Consider the following 14,070-nt stretch of genomic DNA (forward strand, 5'->3'; position numbering starts at 1 on the left):
CAGAGCACAAAATGATGGAATATCTGTTTATAAAGATACGAATTTATTATCACAGCACAAAGAAAGAATGTTCTTGCTAAACTTTTACAAACGTAAATTCTCCTAATACATAGTAATATTAGAATCCGATTTTGTAGGAAACTGCATGTCTAGCTGACGATATTCAAAGGCGCATTGATTGCGCTCGGCTTTAGAATCTAGTTCGTGATACAAGATGCTCAGTAAATACAAAACATTTTTCACTCTGCTAAAAGCCTCGATTTTGTTAAAATGATCCTTGGCTTTGCGCAGGGATTTAACAGCATTTTCCAGCGCTGATTTCCTATCGTCTGTGATGCTTGATACTGTCGTGGCTAGTAAGCATTTTGCATAAAGAACAAATGCTCTTCCCTGGTCAAGACACCCGCCGTGGCTGAGTACGGGTATTATAGCATCGTTGACTAACTTCATTGCCTGGCTCGGCATACCCATTACAAGCTGCAATAGCAAATTTGTTGATTGGATCAAAGTTGCAAAATATATTTTCATATTACGTTTAGAACAATACCTGTATATTAGCAAGATTCATTTTTATGATGGCTTGCTGATACGAGAGGTGCTTGCTAGTGGCTATCTCCACTGCTGTATTTAAAAGTGCAAGAGCATTGGTACCAGTTGTTCCAAGACCAGGGAATCTAGAGGAGCACATCACCTGGCTGGATAAAATCATGAGTCGCACTTGATTCTGCGGGTTTAAGTTCTTAGTTTTTTCAATACTATCAATGAGCTCCATTATTCTGGGAAAGTCACCTTTGGCGAAAGAAACTTCAGCTTGCCTAGAACATTAAAAAACGACCAATTACAATAAACTCTGCCCAATGACTGTTTCCCTCTTTAATTTTCACCAGCCTCAGTGGTTTCTTTTCTCAAAAGTCAGCTCTTTACGATATTATACCTAAATTTGCTCTCCAAAGGATCTATACTAGAGATTTGTTTAGCTATGGCTTCTGCTTCGCTCCATTTTTCATGCCTCATTGTCCGTGTGAATTTGTGCATTTGTTCACTGATCATCCATATCTGTGAATCGTGGAAAATGATTTTAACAACCGTGGTTTCGAATGACAAACCGTATTTCAGCGGATAATATCTTCTGATATTTCGAACTTTTACCTTGCTACTCGGTTCATTTGGAAATCTTTCTTTAGCATGATCCAGCACCACCTCAGCCAGAATGTATTCACCCAATTCAACAAAGATATTGGCTACGTTAACTACTGCCTGACATGTCGATGAGCCGTTGAACATTTGCTGTTTTTTATCTCCAGAATTATGCAATAGTAATAATTGCGAACAAAGCGAAGACATCTTTGTCTTACCATAATAAGCCCACAATGCCGCTTTCTCAGCATATGACATCGACATCAAGTCAATCATCGAATGTTGGCAGTTGAGGACATCAGATTTTACCAATGTCTGAGAAACCGAGAAACAGATCTATCTAATGAATTATGTTCACACTGATGTGTGCACGCTTTCAAGTTTGCAAAAAAACTCTGAACGTACCTCAAACACTTGAGGAGGACTTTTTGCTTCGATCGCAGAGTAGTGAGCAGATGCTATAAGGCGAAGACTGATTGTGTGAGTGATAACGAGCATGCTGGCCTTGTCAACAGATCTTTCGATGAGTTGTCCTCTGTGTGAAATGAAACCAAGCATTAATATGTTTAATATTTGCAATATGAAAAACTGTACACTTCATCTATTTAACAATTACTTTCGGTCATCGATTAGATGATACATCCAAGAATGAGCGTGCTGTAGACATATATTATCCCCAGACTCTTGTGCCATCATAATTGCCTCTTTCAAAGCTGCTAAAGCAACTTTTCTGAAATAAAAAAACGATGGAACAGCCGTTTTACATTTATATGTAACTATAAATTAAAGACTAGTAAAAATTGAGAGTCCTGAATCGAGTAAGGAGCTCGATTATACAATAAGTCGATAAAAACGATTTACTTGTGGCCAAACTGGGCATGAAGAGCTGCAAGATTTAAAGCGGCGTATCTGAAAGTTCGAGTTCTGTCTTCAGATGTTGCCCGATTATCGAGAGGTGCTAGTCTATCAAAACAATGGTATAGACTATCGACCGCTCCACAATATTCGTTCACTCGTAGACAGTTCAAGTAACTGAGGTAGTGCTATAAGATATACTAATTAGGATAGCTTCAGAGTGTAAGATAAATCAGGCAGTGAGACTAATATAGTGAAATGCTGAGATTAATGCATACTCACAGCTTCGGCATAGTACGGACTACAGTTGAGCAGCTCTTTGACGAGGGCTTGCAGTTCTGCTGGCGGCAATGCCTTATGTTCGTCCGTTTGAAGAGCAAGAGCTTGTTGGGCGACGAGTAATTCCGCCTGGCGTCCTCCCCAGACGACGTCATTTCTAGAAACAGAAAAGACTGACAGAGTTAAATTTGTTTGCATATTAAGAAATTAATTATGAGTTTTTGTCTCTAAATTCTTACTGATTGTCCAAAAGTTCATCCATTTTATGTCCCATCGACAGACCCAAGTTCTCCATTTTATACAGAACTTGCCAATAAGGTTTAAACGATTCGTACAACGCAACCACTTGATGAAACGTTAATTTCTCAAAGGATATTATTATCCGTCTAGTGTATAAACCGAGAACTGAGTTCTTGTTCAGAGCTGGATGCGCTACGCAATGATCTAATGGCGTGTCCATCAGACGCATGAGACTTTCTGATAGATCCAATAAACCCTCGACTCCTTTATGGTATAATTCATCCAGCTTGACCTCGAGCTGTTGCGCGAACCGCTGCAGTACGTACTCTTCGGAATGAAGAAGGTTCAGCAGGTTACGAAAGTCTAGATCTGGCGACTGAAGGAAGATGTTTATGCAAAAGAGAAGAGCCGTCAGTAAAGCAAGACAATATCTTGTCAATCAGATGTGCTTGTAGTAAAAGAAAAATAGGAGAAAGAATAGGGCAGTACATACCTGAATCAGTTTCAACGCCAGGACGCAAAAATCGCGTCTTTCTATTATCGCTAAAAGCATAAAACAGAGTTATTGAGTACACTGAAATCCAGCAAAGATTAAATTAGCGGAATACGGATAATATTCACCTTTTGTCGGTTCGTTGCAGTACTCTCTGATCAGCATTACGACTGCTATTTTGTACGGGGTCAGAGTTTCTTTTTGACATTTTTTCACATTTGTTCCGATATTCAGTAAGTCTTTATTCATTTTCAAGGATTACGTTTATGTTCAGATTAGAGGTTAGTTTGAGTTAGGTTAGGGTTTTTGTTGACACACAACTATGGACATTTGACAAGCTTGGAAAATCCAGAGTCCCTGTTTTATCAGCAGTCTCTGCAAAACATTGATAAAACAGAAACTCTAGTTAACCATTAGTCAGCGACTAGAACTCTAGTCAAAGCTACGAAACGCCACAATAATTGTACACTAGTATTAAGAGTACGAAGTACTGAAATTTTATCTTTTGCAATTACTGAATTTACCAATTTTTCTCCTTTTTTCTTCGACAATTTCTAATCCCGAGAAATTTGAGAGCTATTTTAAATAGCAGAAGGAAATCCACGTTCTACCTTACGCGCGCAATTTACTCCAGGGTATGAGTCATCGCACTATTATTATGATTGTTGTTGCGTGTATTCTCATCCCACTATCTTTTCTGACACACCGCTGACCGCATACGTCAAAACTTAAAGCTCAATCCAGATGTACGCGATGCAATTCTACAAACATTGTTCGATGTTTCGTACGCTACACGATTATTGAAATTCACTCAATAACTGTCTAGAGTTGTGACGAAATTACAGTTTACAAGCTTCCCCATTGTGTTGCTGGTTACTCAATCCAATCGCTCCGTTAATTAGCACTAATGACTTGTTGCGAGGTTAGTTTTCGTTGTGAATAACACTCCGCCCTAATAGGTACGTATGTCTCGGTATTGTTCTGACTAATTCATCCAGACTGTTTTGTCCCAGCTAATCTTAGCCCCGATGTAAATTGTTTCGAGTAATCAGTGGAAATGAATAAAGTGCCGGAACTGGTCAGTGTGCAACACTGTTCACATCTCACAAGCAGATTTTGAATGTTCAAACGAAATCTTTTGCTTATTGTCTTTAACATCCACAGCTTACGACTCTTAGAATGTCCAGTTCAGGTAACAGCGTAGGTTGCGTGAGTGAGGTCACTCTAGCTATTAGTAAAGAGAGGAACTCGCAGCCTGATGTCTTGCGAACGATTGACAGTCCAGACTCTGATGGATCTGGTCATTCCAACTCTTTTACCGTACAGAGATTCAATTATCCTAATCAGACCAGTCCTAACAGGAACACCGAAGCTCGTTATCAACCGTCGTCTAATAGCGACTTGAGAATACCAATTGTTGGCTACGAAGTTATGGAGGAACGAGCGAGGTTCACGGTGAGAAATGAAATCTTATCCGTAACCTGCTTGGTTGAGTACAATAGAAGTCCTGAATCGTTGCTGTCAAAAATTATTACGAAACTGATGAAAAACGTTCTAGAAATTTATCATTCAATCCTGTTTCCTTATGTGTTGTTTGACCTGTGTTATACTTACAGGTGTACAAATTGCGTGTTGAACCGAGACTTGGAGAATGCTGGTTCATTTTCAGAAGATACACAGATTTTGTTCGACTTTTGACGCAGTTGAGAAGACAGAAAGCTTCGACCTCCCATTTATCTTTACCACGAAAAAAATGGCTGGGAGATAATTTTGCACCTAGCTTTCTCGAAGACAGAATAAGAGGGCTACAAAATTTTGTAAATGGTATTTTAAACAACACCATTCTCATACAAATACCATGTGTGAGAGAATTTTTTTGTCTGGATGAGCCACCTGCACTTTCAGACACTGTCGAGGAATCTCGAGTAAGCACTTATCGGATTATTCGGCCACTATCTCCTTAAGAATATTGTAGCTGTTAATAAGTGTTCTGGTTTGTGTTTTATTTTTAAACAAATTTTGACGATAGACTCAAACTGAACTATCTGATAATTTTTAGGCAATTTTCGAGGCCCTGGAAGACACAATTTATCATCTACGCCAGCAACTTAGAGAGCGAGACGCTGCTCTAGCTATGGAATCAGTTAGAACTAATGAACTGCGACAAAAACTACAACATATCATAAGGTAAGTAGTTAAATATGTGAGAATCATTAAATTTGTTACGTTGAAAACTTCGGTTGATGGGACAAAAATGCATGCCCCAAAAAATTGCAAATATATGACATAGTCTTACAAATATCCAACATACTTCAGACACTTTGGACACAAGTTAATTTTTATTACAGCGTAACACAAACATGTTCAAAGTGTGGGACCTCACAACCATTAGCATCAATTGATTGATGTTAATTCTATTACCAATTACCGTGATATTTTAGTAAGTAAGTGTTATGTTACTGTTCTTCACGTTATGGATGATTAAAAATAATATCTAGTTTTTATATTATTATTATTATTATACGTATCTAGTAGCTAAAGGTACTTGAATCTTTACGAAAACTTTATATCAGAGTCCACCTATACAGGAAACGTTGTTATATAAATTTACACGTGTATAGGTATGTTATTATTATTGATAGGGTTTTCCAATTTATGTTGCTCCAAGAATACAAATCTAATACGTATTCGCACTTGAAATTTTTATTGAGAAGACTGATATGCGCTACGAAGGCTTACTTCCTATACATTGCATCACCATAAATTTGTCAGTGAAAAAATAACTTACCAGCCGCAGCAGGTTCATCGAATTTTACAGATTGTATAAAATTTGCAAACTCGCTTTTGAATGTTTTACAACTTGGTAAAACAGAGATAAAGGTGACGGCATAATACGCTCAATAATAAAGAAAATAAATGCAAAACCCTATTTTTCCGTAACGTTACTATAGAATTTATAGAATAACTATATTATATTATAACATATCTGCAACGGAAATTTTCGAGGCAATATTATCGTTATAAATAAAAACCAGCAACTTGACATGGGAAGTTATTACACGTAATATAGCGGTGATAGGTAGCTCTGATAACAGGCTATGAGGATTTGTATGATTTTTTGAGGCATTTGAATATTTTGTCTTGTTTTTTAGCTGACTTAACCCACGACCGTACTAACTTCCCATTTAGGATAGGAATTATTTTATTTATTGAAATTTTATATAAGTTGACTACATTGAATTTTTATAAAAGGTAAACAAAAAAATCACACTAGTTTTAGTATACCTTAATGAATTGTTCTTTATTGTCGTTTGAATAATTCAACAAAATATCAATTATTCGTTGATGGGTAGCAACGGTCGGATGTCTAATTAATATAAGTTTTACTGAAAAATTTGTGGCATACAAATTGCAGTAACGTCTTTTATGGCTTCAAATAATCATCGCTGGTCAAAATCATTATCTATTCGTCATAAATCACACTCTTTCGTAATGCTTGACATATGCAGCTTATTCAATTTTCCTTATAATTCCAAAGATAGTAGATATATTTTCTCACCTAGTTATTTTAGGAATAAAGTTGCGTCAATGGATTGAAAAAAAATCACATTTGCATAGACAAATATCAAATTCCACGCAGGCGTTACTTTGATTTAAAAAAATCGCATTTGATGATACATCATCAGGATAAACTGTCAAATAATTTTCTAGTATTATCAATTTTGTACAACTGATTATTCTTTCGTAGGAGTTACCCGATACGGGACCATAAATGAAATTTGTACTTTACAAACTGTAATCAACAATTTGTATGGGTTGTACGCCTAACGTATTATTATCACGATGTCAGCGTGAGTGAGCTTTACACAGTTCATAGATTTTACGAAAACACCTTTATAATTGAATTAGAATCATGGAAACAATACCCAGTGATTAGTGAATTGAGTAAAAACTATCTGGCAAGTGGTAATATTTCTAAGCTGAATATGAATAAATAGACGTATAAGATTTATTTTTATACATTTCATAATGGAAGTTTGATATAAGGTGTTATAATGCAATGTTTTCGTGCCTTATGAAATATATTCTAATGCTACCTGTTTGGATGAAAAAAATAGCACCATCAAAAATTCTAATTTTTATTCCAATACAATCGGTATAAAAATTAAGATGGTTTTGTACTACAATGTTTTGCCTTCGTTTTCTAACAACCAGCCTTTAAATAGAAAAAATAGAAAAATAAAATCACGAGAAAAATCGAGTATCATTATCTATAATGTACGATTTCCATGCTCAAGCATAATTGAATTGTCAATAAAAAGAAAAAAAAAGATTCAATATTAATTTTTGGTCATGATATTTTTACCCGTTCATCTTACATCAGCACACAAATAAATTTTCCTTCAATTTGAGTAAGTGTTTAAAGAGCAGTGTTCTTACATCACAGACGTGTATCAATGAAATGATTGCCTTAAAATTAAACATAATTTACTATAACTTGATAAATTTCTTATTTGTTCAAGCTGATGACTATTATTGTGTGGCAGCACAGCAAATCAACAAGTTCAGGAGGTTACATACAATCTGGTCACTCCAACACTATAGTTAATCGCCTTTGTTTTCCATCTTTCACTACAGTCATTTTCATCCACACGAATCGGTTGTCGAATAATACAGATTTTTGTATCATGATAAATTCAACCAGAAATATTTTAATCAGTCTTTTCTATCCGGAGAAGCGACTAGGCACAATACTTGCACTGCATAGGTGAATTTATCTGAAAGCAGAAAAATGGTATCAATTTTATTTTACAGAACGAATACCAATGCGGCAGTTAGTCTGAAAAAGAGGATATATCTTCAGAATTTATACCTCGAAAACCAATTATTCAATTCAACTCGGGTTTACTTTATTCGAAAGTATGTTACATCGAACTTCGTGTTCACATTTTCTATCTTTAGCGTGACAAAGCAAATTTTTTTGTTCTCCGTAAAGAGAAAATGATGACAGTTTGAATATAAAATTAGATATTTTGTCCTAAGTTTCCGACTTTTTTATTTTGTTATAAAAAAATATGACGTTCGATGAAAAAGTGGCATCGTGGAAAAGAGGATAATCTCGATGTTCAAAAATGCTGATGTCTCCAAATTCAAGGTAGTAAATCGGTTGAGCCGTTTTTGAAATATCGTGGAAATCAAGAACCATATCCGGGCGATATGGTTGACGTTAAATTGTCAATAACAATATCATAGTTTCCGTTGATTGATCCTGATAAAAATAAATAATAAAAATACATAAAAAAATTACACGCAAACGAAGCTTGACGTGCATACCTTTGGATAAAACAAATCTAAATATAATTGGTTACCAGGATATAAATTCCCAAAATATATTCCCTTGAGAAAACCGCCGAAATACTTACCCAAAAACTTGTCGTGTCTCTTCTTGTAGACGTAAGGGTAATGAACCGCGATACCGATGAGCATGAAAATCCCAGCAAAAGCGTACTTGGGGGAGGGATCCTTGACGATTGGCATGATCGATAGGAACAGCGAAACGCAAAAGACGAGCCAAGGTATGACGATCGGAACCTTGTAGGGTCTTGGTGCATCGGGTTTGGTGCGACGTAGTACGATTAGGGCGATCATGGCGAGTCCATAGAAGAACCATGTAAGAAAGCTGGCAAATTCTATGAGGGCGATTACATCCCCGGAGACGATGAACACGAGGGTGATCAGCCCTTGGAGCGCCACCGCTGCTGCTGGGGTCATCTTCTGTATGTGGATGAAGCTGAAGACTTCCGGAACGTGTCCCTGCTGCCCGGCGACGTAACAGAGCCTCGAAACTCCGAACTGCATGCTGAGGCCGCAGCCGAAGGTGGCGACGGCAACCCCCAAGGGTATCGCAAAGCCCAACCAGGATGGGAGCGCCCTTTCAGCCCATAGAACAGCTACTGCTGGGGCGGAGGACATTTCGGGTACCGTCAGTACTGACATGTACATGAGGTTGACGGCGACGTAGAGCAACGTCACCACGGGAACAGATATCAAGATGCTTCTGAGGATGTTGACCTCAGGCCGTTTCACCTCCTCGGTGACTATCGAGGCTGCTGTCCACCCGTCATAGGCCCAGAGGCCGCTGTAGAAGGCGAGGGCTATGTTGCCCGGGGAACGGGTTGTGCCCTTGAAGGGCTCGGTGAGGAGCTCAGTCCGACCTGACGCGAGCCAAACGAGCCCACCGCCGATGATGAGGACGCAAACGCCGACCTTGCACATCGTGAAGACGTTTTGGACCTTCACATAGAGCTTGACGCTAGTCAAATTTATGAAGGTCATCAGTCCGAGGGCAGCGATGCTCAGCAGCAGTATCACCTTGTGCATAGATTCTTCGGGGACATTTTTAATGTAGCTGGAAAATGGCTGCACTATGTACTCCGCAAAGGTCAGAGCTACCACCGCCACTTCTACGGGACGAAGCGCGAAGACGAACACCCAGGAGCAGAGGAACGCTGGAATTTCACCCAAGTATCGATGCAGCGGGGCAAACGCCTCGACGAAATAAATGTACTCTGCTCCGGATCGAGGCACCACTGTACCAAGTTCTGCGTAACCGAGGGCCGCCAGCAACGATACCATTCCACTTAGGGCCCAGATTATCAGGCAGAATCCTACCGATCCTGATCTCTCCAGGGCGCTTGTTGGCGAGACGAATATTCCCGACCCTAGGGAAGGATTTAAGTGGTTATAATTACTCTGGATTTTTCAAAAATCGATTTTTTTTTCACGCACAGAAAATTTCATGTGGATCCAACAAAATAATATTGTGGAAGTTACACGCATATTTGCAAAGACGCCCCGGAGCGTTTGAACGTGCTTGTGAAACTTTGAACGTATTTTTCTCGAAACTATGTTTTCAAAGTCGATGAGCAGGATTTCTCGGAAACGGTTGAACCCATATATGTGTCTCAAATTTTTACACAAGCTGTATGAATATGTGTTTCAGTTCTTGATCGAAGGTTTTTTGTCGCCGATAAATATTTACCATTTTCTAACCAAATCGTGGCGAAAATTATTTGGGATAATCGAAATTTTTTTCTTGAGAAGTGACCGCTTCGTTAAAAATTAATATTTTGCTTATTCCTTTGCTCAAAGACTAGATAACCTTATAATAACTAAATATGTTAGGTTTTATCATTTTGTATGATACAGTACAGGTATCTTGCTCCCGAAGATTGTAGCTTTGTTAATCATTATTTTTACAAATCAAAAATATCAGAACGAAGTTGCTCTAATGTGTATACATATAAATTTTTATTTTAATAAATTGAAACGTGTCTTTATAAAAAATCTTGGGAAAATCGGTTTTTTCGGCCTCCTAACTATGTATAACCCCTTAATTAACGAAGGGACAACATGATAATGTGGTTCTGACTTCTTCGTTAACCTTGAAACTGATTGAATCAATTAATTCGGTCACGTCAGTAGTATAGTAAGGTCGATTCTGGGTACAGATTTCTACTACCGACACTTATCGACATTTTCCCCAGACTCAAACCGTTTTCTGCGATGACATAACAGCGATCGAGATCTGCGGTACCGACTCAAAAGTCAAAATCACGCTAACTTACCAACAATCTCACTGTCATCCCCCCCTACTGACGATCGAGGTAAATCCACGACGCAAACCCTTTTGTTCTTCGTAAAATCAGCCTGCCAATCTCAGGAATATTCTGGTTAACCTTGAACAGCTTCCGGTGCAATATCAACCACCCTACATTCCATAATTAATGGTTCCGAGAATTGTTTTCGTCAACCTGGATGCTCGTGTGATATCGACTAGTCAAGGACAAAGTTAAAACCTCAAGACCTGCGGAATTGGGTTACTATCGCTCTGAAATGCAAAACATGATATACCAGTCCTGTACCACACTGACCCACATACGTACAGCTCACCCTATAAAAAAAAGAGTTCTCATCACGGGAAGCGATCATTCAAGTTTCAGCTAAAGATGGAATCCGCAAAATGTTTGAATTCGATCAATATCATGGCATCTGCGAACAAAATCTCCAACAAATCATCTTCAATAGCAGAAATTCAAAAATGAATTAAATTTTGAGGCTTTTGAACAAAATTTTTCAAAAGGTATCAACGGTTGGAGAAAAAACGAGAATTATCACAACGATCGGACTCTTGAAATCTCTGGCGGAAAAATTCAAACGTTCTCAGAAAACGGGCGAAGGTACCCGCAAACAAAAAAGAAGCGATTGAGTACACTAGGACGAATTGGAGTCTGCTTTTGAGGGAAGAATTGGAATCGGATTCATCGTCAATTTGAAACATAAAGACGTGGAGAATTTTTTAGAAAACGTAAAGGAACTTGCGGTTAAAAGACTGAACAACGCTTTACAGAAAGCGAAGAGTTTAAAAGTATACGTTATCCTAGCTTGTAAATTTGAAGTAAAAAAAATGAGTACATGGTTGAAGAAATCAAGTTTTTTAACACAAGAAACGAAATCATCCTATATTCAACGAATATTTAACGAATGGTTCGTCGAAAATGCGACATACCGATTGTTAACAAACGTGGAAGATTTTAAGGAAAAGGTTTCAGACTGATCGTTGGTTGAAATTATCAATCTCACCGTCAACATTGACAAGTAGATGCCACTATGAGGTAGTTTGCATACCTATACCGCGGTACCAAAGTGTATTAGAGATAAGATGGCTGTGGTAAACATCTGCAACAACGATTCCCACTGCTTGCTTTGGTCGGTCACCGTACCTTTGTCCCCAACCAACAAGCATTCTACAGAAACCACCTTATACCCACATTACAACTCAGTGCTACGGTCTGACGACATAAAGTTTCCAATATCTCTAGATAACAACAGCATTTCGAAATTTGAAAAACTCAACGGATTGTCCGTCAATGTTCATGGTATTGACCAAGACGATAGAAAAAAAAGTGGAATAGTGCCGATTCACTTGAGTCAGAATAAGTATGACAAACCTGTAATTGATCTTTCGATCGATACAAATTGTTGGTCAAGCAGCGCGATTTGACCTCTGGTAAATAAAATTATTGGTAAGGCAGCGTGATTTTGACCTTCGGGGCAGTACTGCAGGTGTCGATCGCTGTGATGTCATCGCAGAAAAGAGTTTGAGTCTAGGGAAGGTATCGGTAAGTGTCGGTATTAGGAATCTATGTCAAGAATCGGCCTTGCTATACTAATACGCATACTGGGAATAATACTGTATATCGCTTCACGTGGGGTCTGGATTAGACAAATTGTAAATATATGCTACCATGAATTAACAGTTCAAATGTACGGAGATCCAAAGAGTTGCGCACAGATAAATTAGTCGTTTGAAATATATGGCACTGTGATAACGATTAGCTTTATATTTCGAGATCTGTCTGGTAGAAAATATTCGCAATTGATTCCTAGATATAATTTCACCGACGATTCGTTCAAGTATTTTGCAACGTATCACGTCTTGCACTTGTGAATATAATCACAGGGTTACAACTATGATGATTAGTGTCAATAGCACTTTTGTCCAATGACCATATTTATTTCATTATGCAATTGATATCGAAATAGAAAAAAATTATCAACGGGTGTTGAAAAAAAAATGTATATCATGATTTAACAATGTTGCATATGTTGCTGTGTATTAATTAATTATAACAGGATGTGGATAAATCGCTGCGGCTTTGTACACAAGGTGGCAGATGTCAGTAGACCTTGACTTGCGATTAGTACCTACTATATAAATTTGTAACATTTCGTTGATATTACGAGCGATTCTAATGATTGTGAAGCCTTTTTACACAACCTGATTCACTTCCAATTGATAATATCTGTACCTGGCGTTTGACACGCGCGATATCTCGACTTATCTTTCCGTGTCGTAATATATGTAAAAGACTTTCAAGAAATTAACATTTTTTTAATAGACTGGAGGTAAATATTTCTACATAAAAATCGAAGGAACAAAGATAGAGCGAATCTAAACATACTAAATCAATTGAATTTTATTTACGTAAAAACATTCCCTCCGAATTTCAATCTCGACTTGGTTGTGTGAACAAAGTCGTTACACAACAGTATTTTATTTTTATCAATTTAATGTTAGTAGATTTCTAATTTATTTATAATCATATCTAAACTCACATTTCGGTCATTAAACGTACTATAAAACGGAACTTGATAAGCAAACGAATGTTTGAAATGTAAACAATAATATATTATTATAGTCACAATGTAACGATTCATTATACAATTCAGTGGTTTCGCGCCTCCAGTTTGAAGAACGATTATCATTGAAGAGACTTCATACACGTGATTCATGATCGAATGAACAATTTATAATCTTAATAAAAATGAAAAGGAATACGGTAAAATATTCATTTTGAAAAAAACAAGAATTTGATTTTCGTACCAATCATAACAGCGATGATCATATTAATGGCGCTGAATAGTCCCAATTCTCGTTTTAACTCCACCTTCTCTTTATCCTGTACGATAGCATGCGTCATTTTGGCGTTAAATTATTTTCAATTTAAATATAACCACACAAAAAAAAACACGATATATATTATATACGTATAAATAACTTAGACACAAAACTAATGTGACAAGAACGAGTAAAAATTTGCACAAACTTGCTCTGCTAGCTCAAGCTTTGAACTATGATTCGCAAAACGCGGAACCACTTTGCTCAGCTTGTGTATTTACTCGTTATCATAAGGGGGCTGTTACATTCAGTCATGAGCCAATAGTAGTTGAATTACGTCGGATCATAACTGGGCTGACACTGACTGTTGTACCATGTGGTGTCTGGTATTGAACTATTAATTATCACTAGTAGTTCCTTAGAACTCAACAATCAAATCATTTCAGCATTTCTTCTCCTTTTTTGTTGATTTCCTGCCGAGGAATCAATAGAATTTGTAATATTTTATTAGGTTAAATTACATCGTATATTTTTTACTTTGTTCGCTACATTTAGGGGAAAAAATAAAGAACACCGAGCTATATATCTTTAATGTTAGACGCAT

The 14,070-nt window shown here is 37.4% G+C and overlaps 3 protein-coding genes across 6 annotated transcripts; 1 reads left to right on the plus strand and 2 right to left on the minus strand.

Moving 5' to 3' along the window:
- Positions 1-100: 100 nt before the first annotated feature.
- On the minus strand, positions 101-3,690 carry ida (anaphase promoting complex subunit 5 ida). 3 transcript variants are annotated; one of them, XM_046610326.2, is made up of 12 exons: positions 3,529-3,690; positions 3,133-3,324; positions 3,005-3,054; positions 2,511-2,887; positions 2,275-2,428; positions 1,999-2,180; positions 1,754-1,867; positions 1,543-1,672; positions 1,150-1,452; positions 935-1,056; positions 548-815; positions 101-477 (listed from the first exon to the last, which is right to left on the minus strand). In XM_046610326.2, exons 2-12 carry the CDS (start codon positions 3,251-3,253, stop codon positions 103-105), a joined length of 2,196 nt encoding a protein of 731 aa, XP_046466282.1. In that variant the 5' UTR covers positions 3,254-3,324; positions 3,529-3,690; the 3' UTR covers positions 101-102. The 3 variants fall into 3 exon arrangements, with proteins under 3 accessions (XP_046466282.1, XP_046466280.1, XP_046466281.1); XM_046610324.2 differs by having other exon boundaries at positions 3,133-3,379; XM_046610325.2 differs by having other exon boundaries at positions 3,133-3,379; positions 3,621-3,637.
- Snx16 (sorting nexin 16) lies at positions 3,482-7,342 on the plus strand. 2 transcript variants are annotated; one of them, XM_069133322.1, is made up of 5 exons: positions 3,482-3,639; positions 4,169-4,459; positions 4,621-4,929; positions 5,064-5,191; positions 5,353-7,342. In XM_069133322.1, exons 2-5 carry the CDS (start codon positions 4,184-4,186, stop codon positions 5,408-5,410), a joined length of 771 nt encoding a protein of 256 aa, XP_068989423.1. In that variant the 5' UTR covers positions 3,482-3,639; positions 4,169-4,183; the 3' UTR covers positions 5,411-7,342. The 2 variants fall into 2 exon arrangements, with proteins under 2 accessions (XP_068989423.1, XP_046466288.1); XM_046610332.2 differs by lacking the exon at positions 3,482-3,639 and adding an exon at positions 3,682-3,963.
- On the minus strand, positions 6,131-13,680 carry LOC124211351 (b(0,+)-type amino acid transporter 1). Its single transcript, XM_046610327.2, has 3 exons — positions 13,452-13,680; positions 8,428-9,726; positions 6,131-7,782 (listed from the first exon to the last, which is right to left on the minus strand). Exons 1-3 carry the CDS (start codon positions 13,546-13,548, stop codon positions 7,721-7,723), a joined length of 1,458 nt encoding a protein of 485 aa, XP_046466283.1. The 5' UTR covers positions 13,549-13,680; the 3' UTR covers positions 6,131-7,720.
- Between the last annotated feature and the right edge of the window lie 390 nt (positions 13,681-14,070).

This window comes from Neodiprion pinetum, chromosome 2 (genome assembly GCF_021155775.2).
Source record: "Neodiprion pinetum isolate iyNeoPine1 chromosome 2, iyNeoPine1.2, whole genome shotgun sequence".
Classification (NCBI taxonomy): Eukaryota; Metazoa; Arthropoda; class Insecta; order Hymenoptera; family Diprionidae; genus Neodiprion; species Neodiprion pinetum.